General features: G+C 49.2%; 1 protein-coding gene across 2 annotated transcripts in view; it reads right to left on the minus strand.

Moving 5' to 3' along the window:
* Nucleotides 1–2,495: 2,495 nt before the first annotated feature.
* LOC147119084 (uncharacterized) overlaps nucleotides 2,496–19,647 on the minus strand; it is a 44,449-nt gene continuing 27,297 nt past the window's right edge. Inside the window, exons 2-3 of one of the 2 annotated variants that reach the window (XM_085984788.1) lie at nucleotides 17,585–17,756; nucleotides 2,496–4,262 (exon numbers count right to left, since the gene is read on the minus strand). In XM_085984788.1, the coding sequence (XP_085840914.1) occupies nucleotides 2,617–3,816 (1,200 nt within the window). In that variant the 5' untranslated portion in view covers nucleotides 3,817–4,262; nucleotides 17,585–17,756 and the 3' untranslated portion in view covers nucleotides 2,496–2,616. The remainder of the gene's footprint in view (nucleotides 4,263–17,584; nucleotides 17,757–19,647) is intronic. The other variant, XM_085984789.1, reaches the window with a different exon arrangement.

Raw genomic sequence — 19,647 nt, forward strand, 5'->3', positions numbered from 1 at the left:
AATTTTAAACTCCTCATCCTCCCCCAGCTCTGCGCTGCCGTCCTACTAGGGCTGGACTTCCAATCCCACCTCCAAAGTGTAACCCTAGCATACGGTGGACCCCTCCCCCCACTCACAGTCGACAACCAGCGAATGTTAAACCGCCCACCGCGTAACACCTGTAGCCTATCCACCCTCAAGGTGCCGCCACCTTCCCTGTTCGCTAACCTCACCCCCGACTGCAAACCCATCGCTACCAAGAGCAGGCGGTACAGCGCTGGGGACAGAGCCTTCATTAGCTCTGAGGTGCGGCGCCTCCTGAAAGAGGGCATTATCGAGGGGAGCAACAGCCCCTGGCGTGCCCAGGTCGTGGTCGTTAAGACCGGCGATAAAAATCGCCTGGTCATCGACTACAGCCAGACCATAAACAGATACACCCAGCTGGACGCATACCCCCTTCCCCGCATATCTGACATGGTCAATCAGATTGCACAATACCGCGTATTCTCGACCATCGACCTTAAGTCGGCCTACCACCAACTCCCTATCCACCCCGAGGACCGCCAGTACACCGCCTTCGAGGCGAATGGGCGCCTATACCACTTCCTTAGGGTCCCCTTCGGTGTCACCAATGGGGTCTCGGTCTTCCAAAGGGAGATGGACCGGATGGTTGACCAGAACGGACTGCAGGCCACATTCCCCTATCTAGATAACGTCACCATCTGCGGCCGCGACCGGCAGGACCATGACGTGAATCTGGAGAAATTCCTCCGTACGGCCCAACGGCGCTCTGTTATTTAGTCAATAAAAACCTTTAGTTACGTTCCTAACTCGTCGCTTTTTATTGGACGAATTGATAGGTATATCAGACGTTAAAGTCGCCAAGGAGGATCAGCTTGTCGCCCGTTGGGACTCGGGCCAGGGATTGTTCGAGGCTGGAGTAGAATTCCTCTTTGGTCTCGTCTGTGGCTTCCAGTGTTGGGGCGTACGCACTGATGACCGTAGCACACTGGTTCCGGGCTAGGGTGTCAGTGTTGAGGTGTACGCACTGATGACCGAAGCACACTGGTTCTGGGCTAGGGTGTCAGTGTTGGGGCGTACGCACTGATGACCGTAGCACACTGGTTCTGGGCTAGGGTGTCAGTGTTGGGGTGTACGCACTGATGACCGTAGCACACTGGTTCCGGGCTAGGGTTGCAGTGTTGGGGTGTACGCACTGATGACCGAAGCACACTGGTTCCGGGCTAGGGTGTCAGTGTTGGGGTGTACGCACTGATGACCGTAGCACACTGGTTCCGGGCTAGGGTGTCAGTGTTGGGGTGTACGCACTGATGACCAAAGCACACACTAGTTCCGGGCTAGGGTGTCAGTGTTGGGGCGTACGCACTGATGACCGAAGCACACTGGTTCTGGGCTAGGGTGTCAGTGTTGGGGTGTACACACTGATGACCGTAGCACACTGGTTCCGGGCTAGGGTGCCAGTGTTGGGGTGTACACACTGATGACCGTAGCACACTGGTGCTGGTCTAGGGTGTCAGTGTTGGGGTGTACGCACTGATGACCGTAGCACACTGGTTCCGGGCTAGGGTGTCAGTGTTGGGGTGTACGCACTGATGACCAAAGCACACACTGGTTCCGGGCTAGGGTGTCAGTGTTGGGGTGTACGCACTGATGACCAAAGCACACACTGGTTCCGGGCTAGGGTGCCAGTGTTGGGGTGTACGCACTGATGACCAAAGCACACACTGGTTCCGGGCTAGGGTGTCAGTGTTGGGGTGTACGCACTGATGACCGTAGCACACTGGTTCCGGGCTAGGGTGTCAGTGTTGGGGTGTACGCACTGATGACCAAAGCACACACTGGTTCCGGGCTAGGGTGTCAGTGTTGGGGTGTACGCACTGATGACCGTAGCACACTGGTTCCGGGCTAGGGTGTCAGTGTTGGGGTGTACGCACTGATGCCCGAAGCACACTGGTTCTGGGCTAGGGTGCCAGTGTTGGGGTGTACGCACTGATGACCGTAGCACACTGGTTCCGGGCTAGGGTGCCAGTGTTGGGGTGTACGCACTGATGACCGAAGCACACTGGTTCCGGGCTAGGGTGAGCCGAAGAGTCATGAGGCGCTCATACGTTTCACTTTCAGTCAGGAACTGATCGCAATTTGACCCCAATCTCTGATTTGACAGCACAGTTCCAGCATTCGCCGTTCTTCCTGACGCTAAACACAGTTGTAAAGGGGCCTTCTGTTCCGTGCCTAGAAGCTCTGAACCATGGAAGAGAGCGGTTAGGACACATTTCTCACACGCCTCAAGATTAACCCGCACGGAGACTTTGCTGTCAGTGAAGAGAGACGAGGAAGACCAAAGTGCATTTGCCCCTCTCAGTGTGGCCCTGAAGGACTGTGTCCAGGCTGAAGTTCTGTTCCCGCCGTACGAACCTCCCCCAGATTGTCCTTTCTGAGCTCCAGCCAGGTGATGCTAAACACTCGGGTGGGAAAGACAAAAATCTACAACAATGCATTGGAAACAAAGCTGATTTATTTGACATCTATCCAGAATATTAAACTCCAGCCCAGTTATAGGGGTCATTAACCTCATGAGAAATAAACCCCAACTGTCAGAATGAACGTGGTTCAGTCCTAGATTTGATTAACAGCAACAACAGCAGAATCCAACCCCTGCAGTGACTTGTGAACTCGCTGGTGTCTCAGCAGGTGGGATGACTGAGTGAATCCCTTCCCACACACTGAGCAGGTGAATGGCCTTTCCCCAGTGTGAACTCGCTGGTGTCTCAGCAGGTCGGATGAGTGAGTGAATCCCTTCCCACACACCGAGCAGGTGAACTGCCAATCCCCAGTGTGAGTGCGTTCATGTTGTATCAGTTTCCTTTTGCTTTTAAAGCTCTTCTCACAGCCAGAACATTTAAAAGGTCTCTTATCAGTGTGAACAAGTTGATGATCAGTGAGGTGGGATAACTGAGTGAATCCCTTCCCACACTCGGAGCAGGTGAATGGTCTCTCTCCAGTGTGAGTGCGCTGGTGTACAGTGAGGTCAGATGACTGCCTGAACCCAGTCCCGCAGTGAGAGCACCTGAACGGTCTCTCATCAGTGTGAACACGTTGATGGAATGTCAGTTTCCCAGAACTTTTAAAGCACTTCCCACAGTCCGAGCATTTAAAAGGTCTCTCCTCAGTGTGAACTAGCTGGTGTGTCAGCAGGGTGGATGACTGAGTGAATCCCTTCCCACACTCTGAGCAGGTGAACGGTCTCTCCCCGGTGTGAGTGCGCTGGTGTCTCAGCAGGTTGGATGAATCAGTGAATCCCATCCCACACACGGAGCAGGTGAACGGCCTCTCCCCAGTGTGAATGTGCTGGTGTGTCAGCAGGGTGGATGACTGAGTGAATCCCTTCCCACATATGGAGCAGGTGAAAGGCCTCTCCCCAGTGTGAGTGCGCTGGTGTACAGTGAGGTCAGATGATCGCCTGAACCCAGTCCCACAGTGAGAGCACCTGAACTGTCTCTCATCAGTGTGAACACGTTGATGGCATGTCAGTTCCCTGGAACTTTTATACCACTTCCCGCAGTCCGGGCATTTAAAAGGTCTCTCGTCAATGTGAACTCGCTGGTGTGTCAGCAGGTTGGATGACTGAGTGAATCTCTTCCCACACACGGAGCAGGTGAACGGGCTCTCCCCAGTGTGAACTCGCTGGTGTCTCAGCAGTGTGGATGAATGAGTGAATCCATTTCCACACACTGAGCAGGAGAACGGTTTCTTTCCAGTGTGAACTCGCTGATGTCTGATCAGGTAGGATGAGTGAGTGAATCCCTTCCCACACATGGAGCAGGTGAACGGCCTCTCCCCGGTGTGACTGCGTCGATGAGTTTCCAGGTAGGATGGGCAACGGAATCCCTTTCCACAGTCCCCACATTTCCACGGTTTCTTCGTGGTGCGGGTCTCCTTGTGTCCCTCCAGGTTGGACGATCGGTTGTAGCCTCGTCCACACACAGAACACGTGTACGGTTTCTCCCCGCTGTGAATGGTGCGATGTTTTCTCAGGCCGTGTAACTGGTTAAAGCTCTTTCCACAGTCAGTGCACTGGAACACTCTCACTCGGGTGTCTGTGTCTCGGTGCTTTACCAGTCGGTGTTTGAAATCTTTTCCCACAGACAGAAGAGAGAAAAAGGCCGATGATATTCAGGTCCTGATGAATTGAGTGACTCTGTCAGATCTTGTTGTGATGTCCGGTTAGAGTTTCCCTCTGTAAATCCTCCCCTTCTAATACCCTGTAAAAGGAGTTTACAAAAGTCATCACTGTAAGTACAGGATAGAAATTCAGAACAGACAATTCTAGTTTCTATGGAACATTCTTTCCTCTCTTGTTCCCCCAAAGCTGTAAATCCCCGTCCCACACACGCTCCCTCCTCCCTGTGCTGAAATCCAAACCCATCGCACCATCTCCAACATTTCTTTCCTCCACTCCCAGTTTTCCCCCTCCCTCTACTCTGGTTGGGTTCAGTTCTACAGCCGCTGTGTGCAGAGTGAGAATAAAATCAATGAGTCCATGATTGTCTCTCCTGGTCACTGGGACCCCGAAGTCCCGCCCACTCCCTGTTCCTGTACGAAGATGGCCGCACATGCGCCGTGCGGCAGGAGGAACTGATCTGTCTTTCCTCCACTAAGATGGTGGCGCCTAACCCGGGCCTGTCACCGAGAAAAAGCCTCACAGCTGCCATCCGGCGGAACACATTCGGCTGCTGGATCTCATTCGGCCCTGAGGCCGTTCTCCAACTTTATAAACCCTGCGGCGCGGCCTACCCACAGTTTATTAATAGAAGATAGGAGCAGGAGTAGGCCATTCGGCCCCTCGAGCCTGCTCCGCCATTCAGTGCGATCATGGCTGATCATCCAAATTCAGTACCCGGTCCCTGCTTTCTCCCCATACCCCTTGATCCCTTTAGCCTTAAGAAATATATCCAACTCTTTCTTGAATATATTTAATGAATTGGCCTCTACTGCCTTCTGTGGTAGAGAATTCCACAGATTCACCACTCTCTGGGTGAGGAAATTCCTCATTTCTGTCCTAAATGACCTACCCCTTATCCTTAGACTGTGACCCCGGTTCTGGACTCCCCGACCATCGGGAACATCCTTCCAGCATCTAGTCTGTCCAGTCCTTGCAGAATTTTATAAGTTTCAATGAGATCCCTTCTCATTGTTCTAAACTCCAGCGAGTACAAGCCCAATCGTCCCAATCTCTCCTCATACGTCATTCCTGCCATCCCAGGTGTCAGCTTGGTGAATCTTTGCTGAACTCCTTCCATGGCAAGAACATCCTTCCTCAGACAAGGCGACCAAAACTACACACAATACTCAAGATGTGGTCTCACCAAGGCCCTGTACAACTGCAGCAAGACATCCTTGTTCCTGTACTCAAACTCTCTCGCTACGAAGGCCAACATACCATTTGCCTCGAGTCCGGAAGGATGTAAAGTGCCTAATCGGAAGATGAGGTGCTGTTCCTCGAGTTTACTGTGAGCTTCCGTGGAACAATGCAAGAGGCCAAGGACAGTGAGGTCTGAGTGGGAATGGGGCGGTGAATTAAAATCTCCCGACCCCGCTCCCGCCGACCTGCAGCTCCGCCCGGCGACCGCGCGAGGCTTTCTTTGTAAAGTCGGTGAAGGACACGTGACCCAGGCCCACGGCCTGATTGACGGGAGCTTCCGACCAATAGGGAGTGAGCGGGGCGGGGCTGGAGGAGCGAGCCGGCGGCGGGTCCTCCAACCAATCGGGGAGCCCGAGGGGCGGGACTAGCGCTGGCTGATTGTCTGATCCGCAGGGCAGCGAGTTTCTCCAGTCCCTTGTTCAGGGCCCGGGGCCAGGGGAGGCTGTGGGCCTTTATTCCCCTTATTGGACACAAGGCTCTTTGTCTCACAACACACTGGCTCAGGTTTTAATAGAGACTTTTTAAATTCATAAACAAAAGCAGTTAAACCTGGATGCTTCTGAAGAATAAACTTTTTAATATTTGGGAGTAAAAGTACAAGTTTTTTTCCCTCTGAGGAATTTGTTATTAGTTTCAGGAAACAACAACAACCACTTGTATTTATAAAGCACCTTTAATGTCATAAAACATCTCAAGGCTCTTCACAGGATCGTTATAAAACAAAATTTAACACCGAGCCACATAAGGAGATATTCGGGCAGATGACCAAAAGCTTGGTCAAAGAGGTCAGTTTTAAGGAGCATCTTAAAGAAGGAGAGAGAGGCAGAGAGATGGAGAGGTTTAGGGAAGGAATTCCAGAGTTTAGGGCCCAGGCAGCTGAAGGCACGGCCGCCAATGGTGCAGTGATTAAAATCGGGGATGCTCAAGAGGCCGGAATTAGAGGAGCGCAGATATCTCGGAAGGTTGTAGAGGCTGGAAGAGATTACAGAGATAGGGAGGGGCGGGGCCACGGAGGGATTTGAAAACAAGGATGAGAGTTTTAAGAATGAGACACTTGAGGAAAAGCAGGGAGTGGGGGAGGGTCAAGCCCTTATGGGACAGGGTCTCTAATTCTGTTCTGCGACAGTTACTGGGATAGACTGTATCTCCCCCTCTCCTCCACACAGGGATTTGTGGCAGTTAAAGGGACAGCGACTCTCCTTGTTCTGTGAGATTGTAATTAAAGGGTCACTACTCTGAGATGGCTGTGAACATTTAGTGCCACCAGCCTTTCTAAAACATCTTCCTTTCTTTGAAGATCTGTGTGAACTTGCTGGTGACTCAGCAGGTTGGATGAACTCAAACGTCTTTACACAGTCAGAACATTTAAAGGGTCTCTCATCAGTTCTGGGGCAGGAGGGATCTGGTTAACAGTGATCACAATATCATTAGGTTTAAAGTAGTTATGGAAAGGGGACAAAGAACAATCAATGGTGAAAATACCCAGCTGGAAGAGAGCCAATTTCAGTGATTTGAGAAGGGATTGAGCACAGGTGGACTGGAAACAAAGATTGTCCAGGAAAACAGTGAATGACCAATGGCAGGCCTTCAAGGCTGAGATAGTTCGGGTACAAACCAAGCATATTCCTATAAGGAGGAAAGATGGAGCATCCAAAGCTGGAGCTCCCGGTGACAAAGGATATCGATGTTAGAATAAAACAGAAAAAGGAGGTTTACAACAAATGTCAGGAACAGAATACAGTCAAAAACCAGGCAGAATACAGAGAGTGCGGGGAAATTGAAACAGGATATAAGAAGGGCAAAGAGACAATATGAGAAAAGATTAGGGGGTGACATAAAAGAGAACCCAAAAATCTTCTATAAACATATGAAAAGTAAAAGGATAGTTAAAGGAATGGTGGGGCCGATTAGCGGATCTCATCATAAGAACATAAGAAATAAGAGCAGGAGTCGGCCATTTGGCCCCTCGAGCCTGCTCCGCCATTTAATGAGATCATGGCTGATCTGATCTTGGGCTCAGCTCCATTTCCCTGCCCACTCCCCATAACCCATCACTCCCTTACTGTTCAAAAATCTCTCTATCTCCATCTTAAATATATTTAATGACCCAGCCTCCACAGCTCTCTGGGGCAGAGAACTCCACAGATTTACGACCCTCAGAAGAAATTCCTCCTCATCTCAGTTCTAAAAGAGCGACCCTTTATTCTGAAACTATGCCGAGTTCTAGATTTCCCCACGAGGGGAAACATCCTCCCCGCATCTACCTTGTCGAGCCCCCTCAGTATCTTATATGTTTCAATAAGATCACCTCTCATTCTTCTAAACTCCAATGAGTACAGGCCCAATCTGCTCAACCTTTCTTCATAAGTCAACCCCCTCATCTCTGGAATCAACCTCATGAACCTTCTCTGAACTGCCTCCAATGCAAGTATATCCCTCCTTAAATAAGGAGACCAAAACTGTACGCAGTACTCCAGGTGTGGTCTCACCAATACCCTGTACAGTTGTAGCAGGATTTCCCTGCTTTTATGCTCCAGCCCCCTTGCAATAAAGGCCAACATTTCATTTGCCTTCCTGATTACTTGCTGCACCTGCATGCTAACTTTTTGTGTTTCATGAACAAGGACCCCCAGGTCCCTCTGTACTGCAGCATTTTGTAATCTCTCTCCATTTAAATAATAATTTGCTTTTTTTTTTAATTTTTCTTAGTTTGCCAATCTGAAAATGACCCATTTATCCCGACTCTCTGTTTTCTGTTAGTTAGCCAACCCTCTATCCATGCTAATATATTACCCCCAACCCCATGAGCTCTTATCGTGTGCAGTAACCTTTTATGTGGCACCTTAGCGAATGCCTTCTGGAAATCCAAATACACCACATCCACTGGTTCCCCTTTATCCACCCTGCTCATTACATCCTCAAAGAACTCCAGCAAATTTGTCAACGTGATTTCCCTTTCATAAAACCATGCTGACTCTGCTTGACTGTATTATGATCATACGGAGGCAGAGGGCATGGCTCAGGTACTGAATGAGTACTTAGCATCTGTCTTCACAAAAGAAGAGGATGAAGTTAATGTCGCAGTAGAGGAGGGGGGAGTAGAGAAATTGGATAAAAATGGATAGAAAGGAGTTGCTCAATAGGTTGTCATCACTCAAAGTTAACAAGTCACCCGGTCCAGATGCGATGCATCCGAGATTGCTGAGGGAAGCTAGGGTGGCGATAGCAGAAGCTCCGACCACAATCTTTCAATCTCCCTCAGATATATGGGAGTGTTGCCAGAAGACTGGAGGATTGCAAATGTTACACCCCTGTTTAAAAAAGGGGAGAGGGATAAACCTGGTAACTACAGGCCAATCAGTCTAATGTCAGTGGTGGGTGAACGGCTAGAGACCATTGTCAGTGACAAAATTAATTCTCACTTGGAGAAGCATGGGTTAATAAGGGGCAGCCAGTATGGATTTGTTAAAGGTAAATCGTGTCTGACTAACCTGATTGAGTTCTTTGATGAAGTAACAAAGGGTTGATGAAGGTAGTGCAGATGATGTTATATGTATGGACTTTTAAAAGTACCACAAGAGACTTGCTCTCTCAGGTGGACGTATACAATCCTATGGCACTATTTTGAATAAGAGCAGGGGAGTTATCCCTAGTGTCCGAGCCAATGTGTTTATCCCTCAATCAACATAACAAAAAACATAAGATTATCTGGTCATTATCAGATTGCTGTTTGTGGGAGTTTGCTGTGCGCTAACTGGCTGCTGTGTTTCGTACATTACAACAGTGACTACACTTCAAAAGTAGTTCAGCGGCTGTAAAGCACTTTGGGACGGTCGGTGGTGGTGAAAGGCGCTATATAAATGCAAGACTTTCTTTCTTCACTGGTCTCACCAGCGACCTCTTATAGAAACACAGAAGATAGGAGCAGGAGTAGGCCATTCGGCCCCTCGAGCCTGCTCCGACATTTAAATGAGATCATGGCTGATCATCCAAATTCAGTACCCTGGCCCTGCTTTCTCCCCATATCCCTTGATCCCTTTAGCCTTAAGAAATATATCTAACTCCTTCTTGAATATATTTAATGAAATGGCCTCAACTGCCTTTTGTGGTAGAGAATTGCACAGGTTCACCACTCTCTGGGTGAAGAAATTCCTCCTCATCTCTGTCCTAAATGGCTTACCCCTTATCCTTAAACTGTGACCCCTGGTTCTGGACTCCCCGACCATCGGGAACATTCTTCCTGCATCTAGTCTGTCCAGTCCTGTTAGAATTTTATGTTTCAATGAGATGCCCTCTCATTCTTCTAAACTCCAGCGAATATAAGCCCAATCGACCCAATCTCTCCTCATATGTCATTCCTGCCATCCCAGGTATCAGTCTGCTGAATCTTCGCTGCACACCCTCCATGGCAAGAACATCCTTCCTCAGATAAGGCGACCAAAACTGCACCCAATACTCAAGGTGTGGTCTCACCAAGGCCCTGTACAACTGCAGCAAGACATCCTTGCTCCTGTACTCAAATCCTCTCGCTATGAAGGCCAACATACCATTTGCCTGCTTAACCGTCTGCTGCACCTGCATGCTTACCTTCAGCGACTGGTGCACAAGGACACCCAGGTCTCGTTGCAATTCCCCTTCTCCCAATCTATTGCTGTTCAGATAATAATCTGCCTTCCATTTCATTCAGTTCCTCCCTCTCATTAGACCCTATGTTCCCCGACATCTCTGGGAGGTTATTTGTGTCCTCCTTTGTGAAGACAGAACCAAAGTATGTATTTAATTGGTCAGCCATTTCTTTGTTCCCCATTATTAATTCCCCTGATTCTGACTGCAAGGGACCTACGCTTGACTTCACCAATCTTTTTCTCTTCACATATCTATAGAAGCTTTTACAGTCAGTTGTTATGTTCCCTACAAGCTTACTCATACTTTATTTTCCCCCTCTTAATTAATCCCTTTGTCCTCCTTTGCTGAATCCTAAACTGCTCCCAATCCTCAGGTTTGCTGCTTTTCCTGGCCAATTTATATGTCCTCTCCTTGGATCTTATGCTATCCCTAATTTCCTTTGTTAGCCACAGTTGAGTCACCTTCTTTGTTTTATTTTTATGCCAAACAGGGATGAACAAATTCTGTAGTTCATCCATGCGATCTTTAAATGTTTGCCATTGCCTATCCACCGTCAACCCTTTAAGTAACTTTCCCCAATCCATCCTAACCAACTCGCGCCTCATACCATCATAGTTTCCTTTATTTAAATTCAGGACCCTCGTCTCTGAGTCAACAACTTCATTCTCCATCTTAATGAAGAATTCTATCATATTATGATCGCTCTGCCCCAAGGGACCTCGCATAACAAGATTGCTAATTAATCCTTTCTCATTACATAATACCCAGTCTAAGATGGCCTGATCTCTACTTGGTTCCTCGACATATTGGTCCAGGAAACCATCCCATATACACTCCAGGAATTCCTCCTCCACAGTATTGTTACAAATTTGGTTAGCCCAATCTATATGTAGATTAAAGTCACCCATGATAACTGCTGTGCCCTTATTGCACGCGTCTCCAATTTCCCATTTAATGCCATCCCCAACCTCAGCATTACTGTTTGGGGGTCTGTATACAACTCCCACGAACGTTTTCTGCCCCATGGTATTTCTCAGCACTACCCATACAGATTACACATCATCAGAGCGAATATCCTTCTTTACTATTGTGTTATTCTCCTCTTTAACCAGCAATGCTACCCACCTCCTTTTCCTTTTTGCCTGTCTTTCCTGAATATTGAATACCCCTGGATGTTGAATTCCCAGCCTTGGTCACCCTGGACCCACCTCTCCGTAATTCCAATTATATCATATCTGTTTACATCTATTTGTACAGCTAATTCAGCCACCTTATTACGAATGCTCCTCGCATTAAGACACATCTGGCTGATGGCTGATTGACAGCTTGGCTCCGTGTCCAGCTCCGTTGGACGGGTCACACTGTCCGCATGCCCGACACGAGACTCCCAAAACAAGCGCTCTACTCGGAGCTCCGGCACAGCAAGAGAGCCCCAGGTGGGCAGAGGAAACGCTTCAAGGGCACCCTCAAAGCCTCCTTGAAAAAGTGCAACATCCCCAATGACACCTGGGAATCCCTGGCCCAAGACCGCACAAAGTGGAGGAGAAGCATCCCGGAAGGCGCCGAACACCTCGAGTCTCTCGCCAGGAGCAAGCGGAAGCCAAGCGCAGGAAGCGGAAGGAGTGCATGTCAACCCAAGCACCCCACCCACCCGCCCCTTCAACCACCGTATGCCCCACCTGTGACAGAGACTGTAGGTCCCGCACTGGACTCATCAGTCACCTGAGAACTCATTGTTAGTGGAAGCGTCATCCTCGGTCCCCAGGTGCTGACTGCCGAGAGTCCGGCACAGCGAACCCTGCCGGTCACCAAGGGTAATAACCGCGCATGCCCAGAGGACACCAACCCCCCTCCCCCACTTGGAGCTGCGCCTGCGCACTCGGATCCTGTTGGATGGAGCCGGCGCGGGGCATTCTGGGAGAGGCCTTGGTGTCGGTTCCAGAGTCGCGATCGGTGCCGCAAAGTGAGTTTTCTCCGCTCCGATTGGGTGAAGAATCGCGCGGGGTGAGGGGGAGGGGTGGATCGGGAGAGAATAAAGAGAAATAGAAAAACCTGAGAGTCCGCGAGGCACCGGACCGAGTGCAGGCAGTTGGACGGCGCACGTGCTCTCCTCGGGGACACGTGACCCGGGCCCGCGGCCTGATTGACGGGAGCTTCCGACCAATAGGGAGTGAGTGGGGCGGGGCTGGAGGAGTGAGCCGGCGGCGTGTCCTCCAACCAATCGGGGAGCCCGAGGGGCGGGACTAGCGCCGGCTGATTGTCTGATCCGCAGGGCAGCGAGTTTCTCCAGTCCCTTGTTCAGGGCCCGGGGCCAGGGGAGGCTGTGGGCCTTTATTCCCCTTATTGGACACAAGGCTCTTTGTCTCACAACACACTGGCTCAGGTTTTAATAAGAGACTTTTTAAATTCATGAATGAAAGCAGATAAACCTCGTGCTTCCGTAGAACAAACTTTCTAATATTTTATAGAATCATAGAATGGCTTCAGCACAGGAGGCCGCCATTCGGCCCGTCGAACCCGTGCCGGCTCTCTGCAAGGCCACTTCAACAAGTCCCACTCCCCGCCCTTTCCCCGTAACCCTGCAAATTTCTTTACTTCAGGTACTTATCCAATTCCCTTTTGAAAGCCGTGATTCAATCTGCCTCCACCACCCTTTCAGGCAGTGCATTCCAGATCCTAACCACTCGCTGCGTAAAAAAGTTTTTCCTCATGTTGCCTTTGGTTCTTCTGCCAATCACCTTAAATCTGTGTCCTCTGGTTCTCGACCCTTCCGCCAATGGGAACAGTTTCCCTCTATCTACTCTGTCCAGAACCCTCATGATTTTGAACATCTCTATCAAATCTCATCTCAACCTTCTCTGCTCTAAGGTTTCTCCAGTCTATCCACATAACTGAAGTCCCTCATCCCTGGAACCATTCTTGTAAATCTTTTCTGCACCCTCTCTAAAGCCTTCACATCCTTCATAAAGTGCAATGCCCAGAATTGGGCACAATACTCCAGTTGAGGTCGTATCAGGTAGTGCAGGGGTCCCCTGTGGTCATCCCCCTCTCAAACAGATATACCAATTTGGATATTGTTGAGGGAGATGGCTTATCAGGGGAAGGCAGCAGCAGCCAACTTCCTGGCACCATGGGTGGTTCTGCTGTACAGGCCGGGAGGAAAAAGAGCGTGAGAGCTATAGTGATAGGGGATTCTATTGTAAGGGGAATAGATAGGCATTTCTGCAGCTGCAAACGAGACTCCAGGATGGTATGTTGCCTCCCTGGTGCAAAGGTCAAGGATGTCTCGGAGCGGCTGCAGCGCATTCTGGAGGGGGAGGGTGAACAGCCAGTTGTCGTGGTGCATACAGGTACGAACAATATAGGTAAAAACCGAGATGAGGTCCTAAAAGCTGAATATATGGAGTTAGGAGGTAAATTAAAAAATAGATCCTCAAAGGTAGTAATCTCAGGATTGCTACCAGTGCCACGTGCTAGTCAGAGTAGAAATAGAAGGATATTTCAGATGAATATGTGGCTAGAGGAATGGTGCAAGGGGGAGGGATTCAAATTCCTGGGATATTGGAACCGGTTCTGGGGGAGGTGGGACCAGTAAAAACTGGACGGTTTGCACCAGGGCAGGACTGGGACCGATGTCCTAGGGGGAGTGTTTGCCAGTGCTGTTGGGGAGCATTTAAACTAAAATGGCAGGGGGTTGGGAACCTGTGCAGCGAGACAGCAGAAAGGGAAACAAGGATAGAAGCAAAAGACAGGAAGGAGAAAAGCAAAAGTGGCAGTCAGAGAAATCAAGGGTTTAAATCAAACATGGCCACAGTAAATAATAATTCTAAAAGGCCTGAGAGTGTTAAAAAAACAAGCCTGACGGCTTTGTGTCTTAATGCGAGGAGCATTCGTAATAAGATGGATGAATTAGCTGTGCAAATAGAGGTAAACGGATATGATATGATTGGGATTACGGAAACATGGCTCCAGGGTGACCAAGGCTGGGAACTCAACATCCAGGGGTATTCAATATTCAGAAAAGACAGGCAAAAAGGAAAAGGAGGTGGGGTAGCATTGCTGGTTAAAGAGGAGATTAACACAATAGTAAGGAAGGATATTAGTTCTGATGATGTGGAATCTGTATGGGTAGAGCTGAGAAATACCAAGGGACAGAAAACGTTAGTGGGAGATCTATACAGACTCCCAAACAGTAATGCCGAGGTTCAGGATGGCATTAAACTGGAAATTAGAGACGCGTGCAATAAGGGCACAGCAGTTACCATGGGTGACTTTAATCTACATATAGATTGGGCTAACCAAATTAGTAACAATACTGTGGAGGAGGAATTCCTGGAGTGTATATGGGATGGTTTCCTGGACCAATATGTTGAGGAACCAACTAGAGATCAGGCCATCTTAGACTGGGTATTATGTAATGAGAAAGGATTAATTAGCAATCTTGTTGTGCGAGGCCCCTTGGGGCAGAGCAATCATAATATGATAGAATTCTTCATTAAGATGGAAAGTGAAGTATTTGACTCACAGACTAGGGTCCTGAATTTAAATGAAGGAAACTATGATGGTATGAGGCGCGAGTTGGGTAGGATGGATTGGGGAATGTTACTTAAAGGGTTGACGGTGGATAAGCAATGGCAAACATTTAAAGATCGCATGGATGAGCTACAGAATTTGTTCATCCCTGTTTGGCATAAAAATAAAACAAAAAAGGTGACTCAGCCGTGGATAACAAGGGAAATTAGGGATAGCATAAGATCCAAGGAGAGGACATATAAATTGGCCAGGAAAAGCAGCAAACCTGAGGATTGGGAGCAGTTTAGGATTCAGCAAAGGAGGACAAAGGGATTAATTAACAGGGGGAAAATAAAGTATGAGAGTAAGCTTGTAGGGAACATAAAAACTGACTGTAAAAACTTCTATAGATATGTGAAGAGAAAAAGATTGGTGAAGTCAAGTGTAGGTCCCTTGCAGTCAGAATCAGGGGAATTAATAATGGGGAACAAAGAAATGGCAGACCAATTAAATACATACTTTGGTTCTGTCTTCACAAAGGAGGACACAAATAACCTCCCAGAGATGTCGGGAAACATAGGGTCTAATGAGAGGGAGGAACTGAATGAAATCAGTGTAGGGAAATGGTGTTAGGGAAATTGACAGGATTGAAGGCCGATAAATCCCCAGGGCCTGATAATCTACATCCTAGGGTACTTAAGGAAGTGGCCCTAGAAATAGTAGATGCATTGCTGGTCATCTTCCAAAATTCTATGGATTCTGGAACAGTTCCCATGGATTGGAGGGTAGCTAATGTTACCCCACTATTCAAAAAAGGTGGTAGAGAGAAAACGGGGAATTATAGACCAGTAAGCCTGACATCGGTAGTGGGGAAAATGCTCGAGTCCGTTATAAAAGATGTAATAGCAGAGGACTTGGAAAACAGTGACAGGATCGGACAAAGTCAACATGGATTTACAAAAGGTAAATCGTGCTTGACTAATCTACTGGAATTTTTTGAGGATGTAACTGGTAGAATAGAGAAGGGAGAACCAGTGGATGTGGTGTATTTGGACTTTCAGAAGGCTTTCGATAAGGTCCCGCATAAGAGATTAGCGTGTAAAGTTAAAGCACATGGGATTGGGTACAAGGTACTGACTTGGATAGAGAACTGGCTGGCAGACAGGAAGCAAAGAGTTGGAATAAACGGCTCTTGTGGCAGGCAGTGACTAGTGGGGTACCGCAGGGATCGGTGCTAGGACCCCAGCTATTCACAACATATTTTAATGATCTAGACGAGGGAACTAGATGTAATATCTCCAAGTTTGCAGAAGACACAAAGCTGGGTGGGCGTGTGTGCTGTGAGGAGGATGCCGAGAAACTACAGGATGATTTGGACAGGTTGGGTGATTGGGCAGATGTTTGGCAGATGCAGTATAATGTGGATAAATGCGAGGTTATCCACTTTGGTGGCAAAAACAGGAAGGCAAATTATCTGAACGGCAATAGATTGGGCGAAGGGGAAATGCAACGAGACCTGGGTGTCCTTGTGCACCAATCGCTGAAGGTAAGCATGCAGGTGCAGCAGGCGGTAAAGAAGGCAAATGGTATGTTGGCCTTCATAGCGAGAGGATTTGAGTACAGGAGCAAGGATGTCTTGCTGCAGTTGTACAGGGCCTTGGTGAGTCCACACCTTGAGTATTGTGTGCAGTTTTGGTTGCCTTATCCGAGTAAGGATGTTCTTGCCATAGAGGGAGTGCAGCGAAGATTCACCAGACTGGTACCTGGGATGGCAGGAATGATGTACGAGGAGAGATTGGGTCAACTGGGCTTATACTCGCTGGAGTTTAAAAGAATGAGGGGATCTCACTGAAACTTATAAAATTCTAACAGGACTAGATAGACTAGATGCAGGAAGGATGTTCCCGATGGTCAGGGAGTCCAGAACCAGGGGTCACAGTCTAAGCATAAGGGGTAAGCCATTTAGGACAGAGATGAGGAGGAATTTCTTCACCCAGAGAGTGGTGAACCTGTGGAATTCTCTATCACAGAAGGCAGTGGAGGCCAATACATTAAATATATTCAAGAAGGAGTTGGATATAATCCTTAAGGCTAAAGGGATCAAGGGGTATGGGGAGAAAGCAGGGACAGGGTACTGAGATTTGATAATCAGCCATGATCTCATTGAATGGTGGAGCAGGCTCGAGGGGCCGAATGGCCACTCCTGCTCCTACTGGGGACAGCGAGAGTCCGCGCATGCGCACACGGGACGGTTTGGGCTGAGTCCGGCACAGCGACCCCTCCCAGTCACCAAGGGTAATAACCAGGCATGCCCAGAGGACACCAACCCCCCTCCCCCACTCGGAGCTGCGCCTGCACACTCGGATCCTGTCGGACGGAGTCAGCGTGGGGCATTCCGGGGAAAGGCCTTGCTGTCGGTTTCAGAGTCGATCGGTGACTCAAAGTGAGTTTTCTCCACTCCGATTGGGTGGAGAATCGCGCGGGGTGGGGGAGGGGTGGATCAGGAGAGAATAAAGAGAAATAGAAAAACCTGAGAGTCCGCAAGGCCCCGGACCAAGCGCAATCAGTTGGACGGTGCACGTGATCTCCTCGGGGACACGTGACCCGAGCCCGTGGCCTGATTGACGGGAGCTTCCGACCAATAGGGAGCGAACGGGGCGGGGCTGGAGGAGTGAGCCGGCGGCGGGTCCGCCAACCAATCGGGGAGCCCGAGGGGCGGGACTAGCACCGGCTGATTGTCTGATCCGCAGGGCAGCGAGTTTCTCCAGTCCCTTGTTCAGGGCCCGGGGCCAGGGGAGGCTGTGGGCCTTTATTCCCCTTATTGGGCACAAGGCTCTTTGTCTCACAACACACTGGCTCAGGTTTTTAAAATGTTTCATTAACCAGAAAATGACGAAGTACAACAGTAAATAAATCTCGAATGAAAAGTTTGTATCAGTGATGGTGACCATGAAACTATCGGATTGTGTAAAAACCCATCTGGTTCACTAATGTCCTTTAGGGAAGGAAATCTGCCGTACTTACCCGGTCTGGCCTATTGGTGACTCCAGACCCACAACAATGTGGTTCACTCTTAACTGCCCTCTGAAATGGCCCAGCGAGTCACTCAGTTGTATTCAGAAGGCGGCTCACCACCACCTTCGAGGGCAATTAGAGATGGGCAATAAATACTGGCCTTGCTGGCGATGCCCACATCCTGTGAATGAATAAAAACACACAGTGGTCAGCTTCAGAACATAAGAATTAGGAGCAGGAGTCAGCCATACGGCCCCTCGAGCCTGCTCCACCATTCAATGAGATCATGGCTGATCTTCGACCTCAACTCCACTTTCCCACCTGATCCACATATCCCTTGATTCCCCTAGAGTCCAAAAATCTATCTCAGCCTTGAATATACTCAACGATTCAGCATCCACAGCCCTCTGGGGCAGAGAATTCCACAGATTCACAACCCTCTGAGTGAAGAAATTCCTCCTCATCTTTGTCTTCAATGGTCGACCTCTTATCCTGAGACTATGCCTCCTATTTCGAGACTCTCCAGCCAGGGCAAACAACCTCTTAGCATCTACCCTGTCAATTCCCCTCAGAATCTTATACGTTTCAATGAGATCACCTCTCATTCCTCCAGGTCCCAGCAAACACTCCCAGGACAGGTACAGCACGGGTTAGATAAAGAGTAAAGTTCTCGCTACACTGTCCCATCAAACATTCCCAGGACAGGTACAGCACGGGTTAGATACAGAGTAAAGCTCTCTCGACACTGTCCCATCAAACACTCCCAGGGCAGGTACAGCACGGGTTGGATACAGAGTAAAGCTCCCACTACACTGTTTCATCAAACACTCCCAGGGCAGGTACAGCACGGGTTAGATACAGAGTAAAGCTCCCTCTACTCTGTCCCATCAAACACTCCCAGGGCGGGTACAACACGGGTTAGATACAGAGTAAAGCTCCCTCTACACTGTCCCATCAAACACTCCCAGGGCGGGTACAACACAGGTTAGATACAGAGTAAAGCTCCCACTACACTGTTTCATCAAACACTCCCAGGGCGGGTACAACACAGGTTAGATACAGAGTAAAGCTCCCTCTACACTGTCCGATCAAACACTCCCAGGACAGGTACAGCACGGGTTAGATACGGAGTAAAGCTCCCTCTACACTGTCCCATCAAACACTCCCAGGGCAGGTACAGAACGGGTTAGATACAGAGTAAAGCTCCCTCTACACTGTCCCATCAAACACTCCCAGGGCGGGTACAACACAGGTTAGATACAGAGTAAAGCTCCCACTACACTGTTTCATCAAACACTCCCAGGGCGGGTACAACACAGGTTAGATACAGAGTAAAGCTCCCTCTACACTGTCCCATCAAACACTCCCAGGACAGGTACAGCACGGGTTAGATACGGAGTAAAGCTCCCTCTACACTGTCCGATCAAACACTCCCAGGACAGGTACAGCACGGGTTAGATACGGAGTAAAGCTCCCTCTACACTGTCCCATCAAACACTCCCAGGGCAGGTACAGAACGGGTTAGATACAGAGTAAAGCTCCCTCTACACTGTCCCATCAAACACTCCCAGGGCAGGTACAGAACAGGTTAGATACAGAATAAAGCTCCCTCTGCACTTCAGCCAATGTCCCAGATTCCTCCATCACCATCTCTGGGTATGTTCTGTCCCACCAGCAGGACAGACCCACCAGGGGTGGTGGCACAGTGATGTACAGTCCAGAAAGGAGTGGCCCTGGGAGTCCTCAACATGGATTCTGGAGCCCATGCGGGCTGCTGCTGATGGCACACAGTGCCTCATAGATGCCTAATTTTGAGCTGCTAGATCTGTTCTGAATCCACTTTGGTGGCAAAAATAGGAAGGCAGATTATTATCTGAACGGCAATAGATTGGGAGAAGGGGAAGTGCAACGAGACCTGGGTGTCCTTGTGCACCAGTCGCTGAAGGTAAGCATGCAGGTGCAGCAGGCGGTTAAGAAGGCAAATGGTATGTTGGCCTTCGTAGCGAGAAGGTTCGAGTACAGGAGCAAGGATGTCTTGCTGCAGTTGCACAGGGCCTTGGTGAGACCACACC

The sequence above is a fragment of the Somniosus microcephalus genome, chromosome 4 (genome assembly GCF_052327205.1).
Source record: "Somniosus microcephalus isolate GS21.2 chromosome 4, FLI_Smic_1.0, whole genome shotgun sequence".
In the NCBI taxonomy this organism is placed as follows: domain Eukaryota; kingdom Metazoa; phylum Chordata; class Chondrichthyes; order Squaliformes; family Somniosidae; genus Somniosus; species Somniosus microcephalus.